This window comes from Lepidochelys kempii, chromosome 12, assembly GCF_965140285.1.
Source record: "Lepidochelys kempii isolate rLepKem1 chromosome 12, rLepKem1.hap1, whole genome shotgun sequence".
Taxonomy (NCBI): domain Eukaryota; kingdom Metazoa; phylum Chordata; order Testudines; family Cheloniidae; genus Lepidochelys; species Lepidochelys kempii.
The window spans coordinates 31,003,171-31,018,316 of record NC_136391.1 but is presented as its reverse complement, the minus strand read 5'-3'; the positions used below and the strand labels follow the sequence as shown (position 1 = coordinate 31,018,316).

At 42.9% G+C, this 15,146-nt stretch overlaps 1 protein-coding gene and 1 long non-coding RNA gene across 2 annotated transcripts in view; one reads left to right on the top strand and one right to left on the bottom strand.

Annotated features, from left to right (window-relative positions):
* LOC140896341 (uncharacterized) overlaps positions 1-15,146 on the bottom strand; it is a 35,906-nt gene that overhangs the window by 2,930 nt on the left and 17,830 nt on the right. Inside the window, exon 4 of the mRNA XM_073308009.2 lies at positions 1,592-1,805. Coding sequence (XP_073164110.1) covers positions 1,592-1,805 — 214 coding nt within the window. The remainder of the gene's footprint in view (positions 1-1,591; positions 1,806-15,146) is intronic.
* LOC140896345 (uncharacterized) overlaps positions 1-15,146 on the top strand; it is a 28,483-nt gene that overhangs the window by 10,187 nt on the left and 3,150 nt on the right. The window lies entirely within an intron of this gene.

Sequence of the window (15,146 nt, the reverse complement as noted above, 5' to 3'; positions counted from 1 at the left end):
ATAGAGGGTATGTCTATTTGTCAGAATTCACAATTTAGAGATATGGTAAATTCTCCGCTGATCTCAAATGATCAACTATCAGCAGCAGTCATACTATATTTATAAAGATACAGATCTTGCCTCCATGATTCATGCCTCAAGATTAGACTACACAGTGCATTGTACATGGGGCTATATTTTAAAGCCACTGGGAAAGGAGTGAAAATTTGTAGTAATATCTGACTCTTGCCCATTTGTAATCATTCACACTTACTTCTATAGCAGAGCTAAAGACAGAGCTAGCTTGTTTGAGGCTACATGTAGGCCATAAAACAAGTTTACTACATCATTGTTTAATTTAATTCCAGTTTAAGATCATTCAATGTTGTTGCAAGATCCATTTAAGCTTTCTAGATCCCTTAGTTTTTATTCAAATTTAGTTGTAGGAATGCTAGGATGTCCAATAAATTAATTTTAGTTTGTATCTTTTGCATACAAAGACAAACAAACAATCTCAAATACTGAGGCTGAACTAGGATTCAAATGGACCTTACTGATAAGTCTGTTTCAATTTTCATATTTCTAACCAGAAGCAATCTTGTACATAGTTTGCATGATCAAGCTGTTAACACAACATACACGGAATCCTGCATGGTTGGAATCGCAGTCATATGGAAAACCAACTGAAGATACAGCTGGATCACTTCTTAACTGATTCTCTGTTGCTCTAGTTGTAACAGACTCCAAGCAGCCGCGTAGCCAGGTGTAGGGAACGGGGAGCGATCCAAAAAAAAAAAAGGCGGCACCACCCACTGTGGTGCTTTTACTCACCCAGCAGGCCCACACTCGCTCCGGGTGTCTTCGGCAGCACCGCAGGTCCCGCCGCCGAAGACCCAGAGCGAGTGAAGGTCCCGCTGCCGAGGCGCCGAAGACGACCCGGGGCGCCACCAGGTGAGTAAAAGCGCCACAACAGGTGGTGCCTATTGATTTTTTTGGATCGCTCCCCCCCCGCCGTTCCCTCAACTGGGGAAAATTTAAAAGGCGCCAAGACATTCCCAAGGCGCCACTTGTGCTCAGTGCGGGAACGGCCGCTGCCCCCATAGCTACACCACAGGTCAAGGCTGGGGAGAAGCAACAGTGATTTTTTTCATAGCTTCCTAGATCAGAAGCCCAGAAGGGACTACTGTGATAATCTAGTCCCCTCTCCTGTATATATATCACAGGCTATAAAATTTCCCTGAATTAACTCCTGTTTGAGCATATCTTTTAGAAAGATACCCAATCCTGATTGTAAAACTGCCAGTGATTAGAGAATCCACCCCAACCCTTGGGAAACTGTTCCAATGGTTAATTACCCTCACTATTACCTTGTGGGAAACTATCTGACCTTGATTGGCTTGTTACTTCAGCGAACTGAGATACCGTGTGACTGTTCTAAAGTCCGTATAATTCTACTTCTGGTTACCTTCATAGGAGCACCCAGATTGCTCAATCACGGACATTGAATAATACTGGTAAATTGTCTCATTTTGTGTACACAGGATGTTTTTCTCCTTTCTCTCTTCTATTGTGGTGTTATGCCTACAAATCTGTAATGTAAATTCCAACTCACCAGTGTCAAAATTCAGCACTCTGGAGGCTTCTCCTTCCACAGTGACCACTACATTGTCCCCCTCAATGAAGGCTGCTGTAACTCTCCTATGAGAAAGCATGATCTCAAAGAGTCTTCTACTACACTGGACATGATGTAGAGTCAATTCATTCACCCTGGGTTCAATATCCATCTTGTAGGCATTGAAAGATTGGTGGAATATGTTCTTCATTATCTAAATGAAAGTGACTAGTGAAAGGTAACAATCTTAATTGCAAACCCCACATTTGCGCCAACAAACATCTGTGCATGCATATTAGGCAGTTCTGCATCTACACAGACACACAACGTTGGGTGATCATAGGCTAAGAGAGAGATTAACGTCTTGCACTTGGCAAGCAAAAAGATGGGAGTGAAGAGTGAGCTGAAGAAAATTAGTGATGTCTCTTAGGGCCCCCTCCCTGAATGCAGCAAAAACTTATGCACATGCTTAATTTTACACATGAATAAGGCTACTTCTGGAGGTCAAGGAAGTCACAGAATCAGTGACTTCCAGAGACCTCCCTGACATTCTCTGCTTCAGCCCCAGGGGCACCAGGATTCTGGCGCTGGCAGCCAGCAGGGACCTTGCAGAGTTCCAGGGACAGGCAGCCCTCTGCAAGGTTCCTCAGGGTTCCAACAACGGGTGATAGCCTTGCACAGAGGGAGGGGAACGCCTCCGGTGAACGGCTGGGGGTGTCCCGTTTTCTCTTTGGGAAACATGGTCACCCTGCAGCTCCCAGCTGCCGCGGGCAGAGGGGGAACCTGACAGTTCCCAGCCACCACGGTGGCAGGGGAAAACAGAGTCGCAGCAGCAATAGTCACAGAATTATAGGTTATGGCTTCCATCGATTTTTGTTTATTGCCCAAGACCCGTCCATGACTTTTACTAAAAATAACCATGACAAAATCTTAGCCTTGCACATGAATAGTCCAAATGACTTCAAAAAAGTTAAGAACATGGGGAAGAGTTTGCAGGTTGGGGTCCCCTGAGGTTCCTCAGGGAAGGGACTGCATCATTTTTGCTTCTCTACAACTTTTAGCACAATGGGTTCTGATTAGGCCTTTAGGCACTCTTGTAATAAACATGCAGTAATAATAAACTACTAAAAATGGAACAGGAATGTGATTACCAGCCCCTTTAGAAAGGAGGATGGAATTGAATATTAACTACAAAAATGAAAACAAATGAAGCTTTCACTGTGAAGGCTTTAAAACTGGGGTTAGAGAATTAGTTAATTAGTTAGTTACAGAGAAGAAATCAAGGAGATGGAGCATAAGTAATAAAATCATTACAATTGTTTATGACTATTAATCACAAGCACTCTTTCTTCATCAAAGAGCCATCACTAGCAGCAATCTTCACTCCTGATCAATGCTATCCTTAGTTTCTTTACACTGATAACCATACAAACAACCCCCATATATGACACTGCTCTTTTACTTCTAAGATCTAAATGTGTCTCTTAAAAGAAAGCAAAATGCTGTGTTCAAAGAATGTTCTATGTCCTATGTTCAAACAATGATTTGATTTGGGCTTGCTTGTTTAAACCATTTGCTATGTAAGGAATTGGATATCAGAAGAAGCTTTGCTTACCTTTTGCAAATATCGGATGTTAAATCCAGGTTCCCACAGGTTGCATGGCAATATATGGTTATTACTAAAATGAGTGTGGGTGCGGGGAAATCCAGGAAATCTCGTGATATGGAATAATATCACTGCACTTTCCCCTGAAACTGAATTATCTTCAGTTACGTGTACACACTTGAATCAAAAGAATCAATTCACTTGTAAGAGGCTTTCTCCCCCCCACCCCAACCTCCAACACACACAAACGGGTGATCATCAGCTGGCTTTTCTAAACAAACCAATTTCTTAGCACAAAAATTATGACTCAGGAAAAAATGAATAGCAAGAAAATAGGCCATAATTTTATAAGCAAAATGAAGCCATGACTAGAACACAAAAGGCAAGGAAGCTACAGAACTGTTGTTGTTGACTACAGGGGGGAAAAAAAGGAATACTAACACCAGAAAATCGCATCACAATGCTTAACACTTACATAGCACTTTCCATCAATAGCTGGGCCTGATCCTTTATCAGTAATACCAACACTAGTTGTGTCATGGATTTCAGTAGGAGCAGGGTAAGTCCCAACCCTATAAACCCTTATTCATGTAAAGTAACCCTTGTTCATATTAATAGTTCCATTGAAGTCAATGAGACACTACTCCCATAAGTAAACCTTACTTATGTTTGTCAAAGTTGAAGGGTGCAGCTCTAACCAATCCTAACACCACTCCTATAGAATACAAGTCATGGGTGTGCTTCAGCAAAGCACTTAAAAATGTGCTTAAGTTCCTTTCAAGTCTGTTAAAGCATGTGCTCAAGTGATTTGGTTCAAGGCCATGAATCCCATTTTGCGACAGCTGAGATGCTGGGATTAAGTGACATGGCCAAGGCTATGCAGCAAGTCCACAGCAGAGTTGATAATATAACTCCAGAGTTCCTGGCTCTAAATCAGCCAGTCAGCACTCAGTTTCCCTCAAGTTCTGAATCACACTTGTTTTGCTAAGCAGCTGTCAGAATGATAGGGATTCTTTATGGCTAGGGAGATGGTCCTTTTTTCTATTGGATAGAAATGTCTATAGTTTGCTCACAGAACTGGCAAAACCATAGAGAAAATTTATATTTTTAGTGGATTTCTGTAAAATGAAAGGAATTGGCCATTTCAGCTGATATTTTTACTAATAAAAGTCCCAGTCCTGTCTCCTCCACCAAGAAATATAGCTGATTTTCCATGTAATGGGGGGAAAAGACTGCTAACTTTTCTCTTTGGGCTTCACCTCAACTTTAGGTTCTATCTTGTTTTTGGGGGTTTATTGATTTCCTAATGGATTATTGTTCCAGCTAGTGTGTAGCAGTGAAGTATATCAACCTGTTAGAGTGCCTGATGTTTCTTGAAGCTGCATTTTTGCATAGTTATTTAGTAACTTCAAACTCACTCACTTGCCGTGGGAAACCAGACATCCCTTCCCCCCTCTTGAACCTCATGATTCTTCCCTTTTCTTTCTTCTGTTATTCAGCCTGGCTATAAAGAGTCAACTACCTTATTGTCCGACTTAACTGTGGTCCCTTCACAAAGGATATATCCACACTGGAAAAAACAACCACCAACCTCCAGTAGTGAATCTCAGAGCTCGGGTCTAGGGACTTGGGGTCACAGTACAGCACTAAAAATAGCCAGGTAGACGTTCCATCGCAAGCCAAAACTTGGGCTCTAAAGCCTGGGAAGTATGGTGGGCTTCCAAGCCTGCATGCCAGCCTGAGCACAGCATCTACATGGCTATTTTTAGCATCGTGACATGAGACTCAGTCTGTAGACCCAGGCTACGGGGTAGACTCACTGCTACGGGGTTTTTTTTTTTGTTTCGTTTCTTGTAGTGTAGAGGTACCCAAAGATGAGCTCCCCAGTTCACTTCATCATAGCATCTGCCAGTGGATAAATGCTGGGAGTTTTATCCTTAGTAAGGGTCATTTATACCCAAGCTCCTTAAACCTGGACTGTGCAATTGTGACAGAGTGTGTATAGAATCATAGGATATCAGGGTTGGAAGGGACCTCAGGAGGTCATCTAGTCCAACCCCCTGCTCAAAGCAGGACCAATCCCCAACTAAATCATCCCAGCCAGGGCTTTGTCAAGCCTGACCTTAAAAACCTCTAAGGAAGGAGATTCCACCACCTCCCTAGGTAACCCATTCCAGTGTTTCACCACCCTCCTAGTGAAAAAGTTTTTCCTAATATCCAACCTAAACCTCCCCCACTGCAACTTGAGACCATTACTCCTTGTTCTGTCATCAGCTACCACTGAGAACAGTCTAGCCTAAGGCTCACTCACCACTCTCTGCACTTGGCAAGTGTCACCACTAGGATAAACTGAGGAGATAATTGTTTAAGGACCAGATGATTAACCAAACAACAAGATGATTCAGCTTAAGGAGGGCCAGAGAAACTGAGGATCTCAGGCAGGTAAGAGTCCCTCACCATCCCCCATGTCTAAGAGAAGGTAAAAGCCTGGGGATCAAGGACTTGGGGCAAGTCTACACTACAAAAGAGTCAACCTAAGTTATGTTGACATACAGCCACCACAATAATAAAATTGCTTTTGCATATCCACACTACGGTGGCCTGCATCCTCACCAGGAGCTCTTGCGCTGATTTAACTGTCAGTGTGGAGCATCGTGGAATGGCTTCTGAAAGGCAGCAACAGGTGATGTAAGCAACAAAGTGTCTGCACTGATACCGCGTTGACCTAACTGCACCGACCTAAGCACTATGCCTCTTGCAGAGGTGGAGTTAAGTCAGTGTAGTGGGCAAATTACATGGGGAGGGGAGAGCTACATTTTAGTGTAGATGCTTACAGAGTTAGGTCGACCTAAGGCAGCTTACGTTGACCTAACTCTTTAGTGTAGACCAGGCCTCAGATAGCACAATGGAAATAAAGAACATGGTGTTGAACTTGCCGGAGGCATGCATAAGGACTGTGTGCAGCAAGGAATCCAGGGGGAGGGAGCCCTGCCCTGTGACAGCAACATTACATTTATTTTTAAAATGGGTTAACACAGTAGAACCTTCTCCTTTCAAATACTTTTGAGATAACATTATGGGTATCAGAGAGCTCTGTTAATTATTTGCTAGATGAATGTGATTACAGTACTAGAAAATTGTGAGCTGTTAACAGTACCCTCATTATCTGGGCTGGTCTTTTAACTGGCTGCCTCATTTTCAAGCTATTGCAGTATCCTAATTTCCATGCGACCGATAAAGGGGGAGGATTTTAGATTTTTAGCTGCATCATCAAACCTGCAGACCAGCTTTGTGGAGGCATGGAGTGGGGCAGGAAAACACTGCACTTCATTTAAACAAAACAAAGCAGAAACCCCCTACTCCTTCATTGTAATTAGAAGAAAAAGTGAAAAATTCTCCAATAAAGTTAAAAGGGACCTACAAATATTACGTGCATTGAAGAGAAGTAGAACACCTGGATTTGTGGTACTTATTTTGCTTGGTTGGTTCCCCTCCCCCCCAGCAAGAGAACATGAAATGTATTTTGTTTGGCAGCACTACAGCTGGAAAATGAACAGCAGCTGTATTTCAGGTTGGATGAGGTCTTCCATTCCTTCTCCTTGCCCAGTTGTCAGTTTCTCATTACTTTTTGAAGTTTTCCCCTCTCTGGCTTAAGTTTCATTAAATAATTAAAAATGAATTGAAGCAGAGGGACTAGATCCTGGATCTCCCCCTTGAGTGCTCAAAGCACTAGGTCACAGCATTATTCTCAAGCTTGTGAGCTCCCTCTGGCTCAGGGAATTTATTATGATTTTATCCACAGTGGAATGGCTGCAACAGGAGAGGGACTACCTCATCAGAATATCCCACAGGCCACTGGTTAGAGCACTCACTTGAGAGATGGCAGATCCCAGTTCAAATCCCTTTCCCCTCCCTAGTGGAGTGGGGGGATCTGAACCAGCAGTCTCCCACATCCCAAGTGGGTATCTTAGCCTGCGGGCTAAGAATAATGAGGGAGCTTATTCTGTCCCCAAGCTTCTTGCTAAAATAGCATAGGTGCTTAACACCAAGAGAGGGTGGGTAGCTTTGAGAACCCCAAGCAGAGGGAGAGGCCTCCCTGTATCCAGACATATAGGCACCTACCTCTGAGAGGTGAGGCAGAGCTTAGCACCAACACCTCACCTTGGCATCTCCCATTGGCTAGCATAGGTTTGGAGCAGCATAGCATGGTGGCTCTTGTGAATCTCTCCCCATGAATTGGATAATGAGAGGCGCTTAGGAACCTTACCCAGGCTGTGTGAATCCCAGTGATTTTCTAGGCATGGTGATGCTCCCAGTAACCATGCCCAAGTTTCTTTGTGAATCTAGCCCCCTGCCTTCACACACACAGAACCAGATGAAAATCAGGCAACAACCCAAACGTCAATTATGTACAAACCAATAGAAAGATTATGAATGAGTAGCAGATACCAGGCACAGGGGGTATGATTTTGCATTTATCTTTAAGTGTAGAGCATGTTTGCTTTCAACATACCTATCACTAAGAAAACAAATATAATTTTATTAAAGTACAGTGAATTGTCTGCATTTATCTATAAATCAAGAAAAGGGCATAAAAGTAATTCCCTTAGGGAGCCAATTTATTTCCTTAACTTGTTTTTCTTAAGCATGCTAGTACTGATCCTGTAATGTGCTAACTACCCACAGCTTCCATTGACTACAAAAGGAGCCCTGTAATCTGATCCTGGAGCAGAGTCAGAATTTCTTGCCTTGTCCCTGTCCTTAGTTATTATGATGGGATGAACCAACCTACTTTTCAGATTTCAACAGCCCAGTAGGTAGTGCAGAGTAGGATTGAAAAGTAGGTTGGGATTTGGATTAGGTTAGTTTAATTGTTTCCCTTCCAAAGTGATACACTGGCTCACAGAGAGAAAGCTAAAATCTGCACTCAAAAATGCTTAAATGTAAGACAGACTCATTCTTAACTTTTTTAATTTGACAAACATAATGAATAAATTACTCAACTCCCTGGTTAATGTCCTCCATCTGAGCTCAATGCAGAATGGTAAATAGACATGCATATCTGGAGATTTATGGTCTGTCCTTGCCAATAGATAAAGAGCAGAAGTTACTGGTTAAATGCAGACAAAACTTTTGTTCTTTCAAGGGCTCACTTGAGATTTAGGATGGTTGTTGCAGATTTGTTGCCTCTGTAACATATATTAATTGTGAAACTGCTTATCTGAGGACTTCCTCCATAGTATAAATTCCATTGGCCAACCCCCAAGTTCTTTAAATAAAGAAACCAAGGCTTTTTTTTTTTTGTGGGGGGGGGAGGGGCACAAAGGACAAGTGGAATTTTAAAGATCTAAGGCTGTGTGATTTTTTTAATAAGATTACCAGTACTTTTCTTTGGCTGTTTAACTTTTCCAGAAGCACTGTATATCGAAGGCCATAGGCTCCAGTCTTGGCCCTTAGTCTGGCCACTTTGCACAGCTCAAACAGAACAAAGCAGCCCTAAAGGGAAACCTTTACTCTATGTAGAGGGCAGAGGGAGGGAGGCCAAGGTCATGGCTAGAATAAGATGGGGACAGAGCTGGAGTGCATTGCACTCTTCCCAGTACTGTTTGTGGGACCGCTGCTGCCAGTGTAACACAGAACAACAGCCTGACCACCTGCCCTTTGAAAATCAAAATGTCTTAACTTGGGCATCCAAAAATTCAGGAACCCATAGTCACTAGCCACATTTGAAAATTAGGCGGGTATATAAAGCTTGTGTGTTCAGAACCTCAGCTCCTGATTCAGCTGTCAATCAGGAGCTTTCCTCATTACCCCAGTCCTTTCCCGTGAGAACCTGGAAGCTTTAGCCAAGAATTTACTATTTCCCTGGTAGTTTTTAATAGAGCCTGTTCACATACCGGATTATTTGCATACAGAGATTGATGCTGCTTGCTGGACTGCTGATCACCAATTCCTTGGATAATTAAAATGTCCAGAAGAATCTCTGGTGCCAGAATGCTAAAATTATTGAAACTGCGCTTAAATTGTTTCATTTTGGGGGAAGAGGAAAGGGTGTTCATGCAGTGGGTAACATTACCTGTTAAGCTATTGAAGCTATGTGGCCACATGGTTGGCTTTATAGTAGAGAGTTTAGAGTGGCACAGAGTAATACCCATCCTTATGTGCCATTCCGTCCAAGATGCATGCCTAACTGATCTCATTGTTTCCTTCTCCTAATCTCATTTGTGTCTTCTTCCATGTGTCCTAGTATGCCCAGAACTCCTTTCCGAGCCTGTTCTGACAAGCGTCCAGCCTTGTCTCCTTAAAACACACTTCTTCCTTGAAGTCTATAAACCCTCGTCTTCTCCATAAAGAAGCATTATTAAAAAAAAACCGAACAAAAGATAATTACTCTACACCATGGTAAATAAGCCAAAATGGTCAGACTTCCTGGCATTCTGATTTTTAGTAAATATGAAGATTAAAGAATAGAGAGTAATTGTATTCCTAAAGGTTCACGTGTTTCAGGGCATGGACAAAATTGTCATATGACCAGTGTTTATGAAAACTAGTATGTATCACTCTTATCAATATGTACCACTCAAATGAGATTAAAAACACACGTAATTTCTAAGGCTAAAATTAGCTCTGACTTCCTATACTCATAATTCATGGTTAATTAATAGTGCTATCATCAACATTGGTATTTTAACAATTGTCATAGAAAAGCAATTATCTTAGAAAATGGTGGTATCAAAACAGACAACTTATAACAATAAGCTAACTAGTCACAGTATTCAGCCCAAAACATTGTTAGGGGGCTTATTCCTTTACCCATTTACTTCCCTGGTCCTTCTCGCATGAACAGAGAGCAACAATACCCGAAGTCCAAAGGTGCAAACAATTCAATGTTTATTGGGGTGAACTTCCAGCAAGCATGATTCCAGTTTCCTTCCTTAGTATCCTCCTTCCCAGCTCTGACACCACAGAGCCTTACACCTGTGTCCCTGTTCCCATTCCTACCCTTAGCCAAACATGATTCCAACTTCCTTACCCTCATTCCCTGTTCCCATTTCCCACTTTAGCAAAACATGATTCCAATTTTCTTACCCCCATTCCTATCTCCCTCCCCCCCCACCCACCCACACCCACACCCCTTAAGGTTAACCTGTCCCCCTTATTTTCAGGCTTGACTTGTTTTTTTCACCTCCCTTTCCTGAAGGGCCATAATCTGAGTCTTCTAGTAGCTTGTTTGCTGACCAGATGTATTTGTTATTTGCAGCTCCTTTGTGCCCATCAGCTAGGTAATTTGCATTTACACACAAAGGCTTACTAGCTTGCTTCTGGACCCAAAGCTGTTAGCAGCTCAGACACTGTCTTAAAAGGGAAGCATTTTACTTCCACCAGAGTTCTGATTACTTTCATCTCCTGCTCCAAAACACACAGAGATCTGAAAAAGAAAGCACAACCTATTGTGGCTCCTTTTGGAGCCCTATTAGGATTTTAATGAAGTACCATGTTTTATTTGCATATCTTTTACCCCTTTTACCCAATAGACACTCCACACGTCCTGGGAAAATGCACATTCCTTCCATGTATTCTACTACTTCCATATAGTTTAACCTCCATAACATCATATTAGCCAAATTAATTTTACACAAGGTGTAACTGCCTCCCCCATGCCTACAGAGTTTTCATGCACACCCACCAAAGCAACAATCTAATCCCCCAGAGCCATCCCAAGGCTCAGTGTTCCCATCAAACATCCAAAGTATCTTCATAGCTATGAGGCTAAATGCAAGGTTTGGTTTGGTTTTTGAATACTTACCAAGCCACTATACACTGATAAGTGATAGAAATGAACTGTTGACTTTTTTGTAGCAGATGCTTGCGTCACTCAAAGAACATAGTGATTTTATTCAAAAAATTCTAGAGTTCGGTAAACAAAAAATGATAAGAGATTACTTAGATGATGGTAGGTCTGCAGAATTGTTTTTCCTGTCAACCGTTAACAATAATTCCACCTTTTATAAGATATTCATTGTGTTCAGATAAAAGATATTATTCAGTTACAAAAGGTAACTAGCTTAGAATTTATTCTAATCTCTTCCTGGTGCAAAATCTTATCTTCTTCGCAACTGTATCTGCCTAACATTTTGCAAAGCAGTTGTTTGCTGTCAAGAACAATCTCCAGCATTCTTCTCGGAAAAGGCTCATTCTATCCTAAGATTCACTCAGCACAACAGACCATTGCCACTTAAGTGGTAACTAAGTAACCACATGCTCATTTCCTTGATCCTGGCAGGTTAGGAACTTAGCACAAGACTATTTATGAAGATGACGCACCAGTATGGCTATTAAACACTGATGATATTCAGAAGAAAAGATATTATTTAGATACAGAAAAAAAATTCAAAAAGGAAAGCACAATATTTCTGCAAAATAAAAATAAAACCCTATCCTATGCATTTCAAATAGCCATACTGTGAATGGGGAAAGAGGGAAGGAAAAATCCTTGCTAAACTGCTGTGAAGAAAACTACTTCTAATGTATATATTATATCAAACAGGGCAGTGCTGTATTTTGTCAAAGGCCGACTGCTGTGATAAGTCATGCAGTAACAGAGCTCATAAAACCTAGGGCCCCAGAAACAGGAAAGAACAAAGAACAAAACTGCGAGGAAGGCATTTCAAATGAGGATTGTGGTGTGCATTTTCAATACTCATTCTACTGCCCCTTCACCCACCTGTTATATCTTTCCTTTCTCCAGTAACATATGCTGGAACTGCAGAAACTAGTAATGCTGCTACCAGTAAAGCAGGATCCTGCAACATAGAAGGATTAAGAAAAGGAGTACTTGTGGCACCTTAGAGACTAACCAATTTATCTGAGCATGACCTTTCGTGAGCTACAGCTCACTTCATCGGATGCATACCGTGGAAACTGCAGCAGACATTATATACACACAGAGATCATGAAACAATACCTCCTCCCACCCCACTGTCCTGCTGGTAATAACTTATCTAAAGTGATCATCAAGTTGGGCCATTTCCAGCACAAATCCAGGTTTTCTCACCCTCCACCCCCCCACACACAAACTCACTCTCCTGCTGGTAATAGCCCATCCAAAGTGACAACGCTCTTCACAATGTGTATGATAATCAAGGTGGGCCATTTCCAGCACAAATCCAGGTTTTCTCACCCCCCCACCCCCATACACACACAAACTCACTCTCCTGCTGGTAAAAGCAGCATCACTTGCCCCATAACCTCAGCCATGCGGAACGCAATGCCATCCACAGCCTCAGAAACAACTCTGACATCATAATCAAAAAGGCTGATAAAGGAGGTGCTGTTGTCATCATGAATAGGTCGGAATATGAACAAGAGGCTGCTTGGCAGCTCTCCAACACCACTTTCTACAAGCCATTACCCTGTGATCCCACTGAGAGTTTCCAAAAGCAACTACAGCATTTGCTCAAGAAACTTCCTGAAAAAGCACAAGATCAAATCCGCACAGAAACACCCCTGGAACCCTGACCTGGGATATTCTATCTACTACCTAAGATCCATAAACCTGGAAATCCTGGGTGCCCCATCATCTCAGGCATTGGCACCCTGACAGCAGGATTGTCTGGCTATGTAGACTTCCCCCTCAGGCCCTTCGCTACCAGCACTCCCAGCTACCTTCGAGACACCACTGACTTCCTGAGGAAACTTCAATCCATCGGTGATCTTCCTGATAACACCATCCTGGCCACTATGGATGTAGAAGCCCTCTACACCAACATTCCACACAAAGATGGACTACAAGCCGTCAAGAACACTATCCCCGATAATGTCACGGCTAACCTGGTGGCTGAACTTTGTGACTTTGTCCTTACCCATAACTATTTTACATTTGGGGACAATATATACCTTCAGATCAGCGGCACTGCTATGGGTACCCGCATGGCCCCACAGTATGCCAACATTTTTATGGCTGATTTAGAACAACGCTTCCTCAGCTCTCGTCCCCTAATGCCCCTACTCTACTTGCGCTATATTGATGACATCTTCATCATCTGGACCCATGGAAAAGAAGCCCTTGAGGAATTCCACCATGATTTCAACAACTTCCATCCCACCATCAACCTCAGCCTGGTCCAGTCCACATGAGAGATCCACTTCCTGGACACTACAGTGCTAATAAACAATGGTCACATAAACACCACCGTATACCGGAAACCTACTGACCGCTATTCCTACCTACATGCCTCCAGCTTTCACCCTGACCACACCACACGATCCATCATCTTCAGCCAAGCTCTGCGATACAACCGCATTTGCTCCAACCCCTCAGACAGAGACAAACACCTACAAGATCTCTGTCAAGCTTTCTTACAACTACAATACCCACCTGCGGAAGTGAAGAAACAGATTGACAGAGCCAGAAGAGTTCCCAGAAGTCACCTACTACAGGACAGACCTAACAAAGAAAATAACAGAACACCACTAGCCGTCACCTTCAGCCCCCAACTAAAACCCCTCCAACGCATTATTAAGGATCTACAACCTATCCTGAAGGATGACCCAACACTCACAAATCTTGGGAGACAGGCCAGTCCTTGCCTACAGACAGCCCCGCAACCTGAAGCAAATACTCACCAACAACCACATACCACACAACAGAACCACTAACCCAGGAACCTATCCTTGCAACAAAGCCCGTTGCCAACTGTGCCCACATATCTATTCAGGGGACACCATCACAGGGCCTAATAACATCAGCCACACTATCAGAGGCTCGTTCACCTGCACATCCACCAATGTGATATATGCCATCATGTGCCAGCAATGCCCCTCTGCCATTTACATTGGTCAAACTGGACAGTCTCTATGTAAAAGAATAAATGGACACAAATCAGATGTCAAGAATTATAACATTCATAAACCAGTCGGAGAACACTTCAATCTCTCTGGTCACGCAATCACAGACATGAAGGTCGCTATCTTAAAACAAAAAAACTTCAAATCCAGACTCCAGCGAGAAACTGCTGAATTGGAATTCATTTGCAAATTGGATTCTATTAATTTAGGCTTAAATAGAGACTGGGAGTGGCTAAGTCATTATGCAAGGTAGCCTATTTCCCCTTGTTTTTTCCTACCCCCCCTCCCCCACAGACTGTTCTGGTTAAACTTGGATTTAAACTTGGAGAGTGGTCAGTCTGGATGAGCTATTGCCAGCAGGAGAGTGAGTTTGTGTATGTGTGTGTGTGTGTGTGTCCCCAGGAAAAAAAAAAGGGGGGGGGTGAGAAAGCCTGGATTTGTGCTGGAAGTGGCTCACCTAGATTACCATGCACATTGTAGGGAGAGTGGTCACTTTGGATAAGCTATTACCAGCAGGAGAGTGAGTTTGTGTGTGTGGTTTTTGGAGGGTGGTGAGGGGGTGAGAGAACCTGGATTTGTGCAGGAAATGGCCCACCTTGTTTATCATACACATTGTGAAGAGAGTTGTCACTTTGGATGGGCTACTACCAGCAGGAGAGTGAGTTTGGGGGGGGGGGCGGAGGGTGAGAAAACCTGGATTTGTGCTGGAAATGGTCCAACTTGATGATCACTTTAGATAAGCTATTACCAGCAGGACAGTGGGGTGGGAGGAGGTATTGTTTCATGATCTCTGTGTGTATATAATATCTGCTGCAGTTTCCACGGTATGCATCCGATGAAGTGAGCTGTAGCTCACGAAAGCTCATGCTCAAATAAATTGGTTAGTCTCTAAGGTGCCACAAGTACTCCTTTTCTTTTTGCGAATACAGACTAACACAGCTGTTACTATGAAACCTGTCATAGAAGGATTAGTTGTGCCTACTCAGAGTAGTCAGACTTTAAGGCCAGAAGGGACCATCATGATTATTTAGTCTGACTTCCTGCACATTGCAGGCCACAGAACCTCATCCACCCACTCCTGTAATAGACCCCTCACCTTTG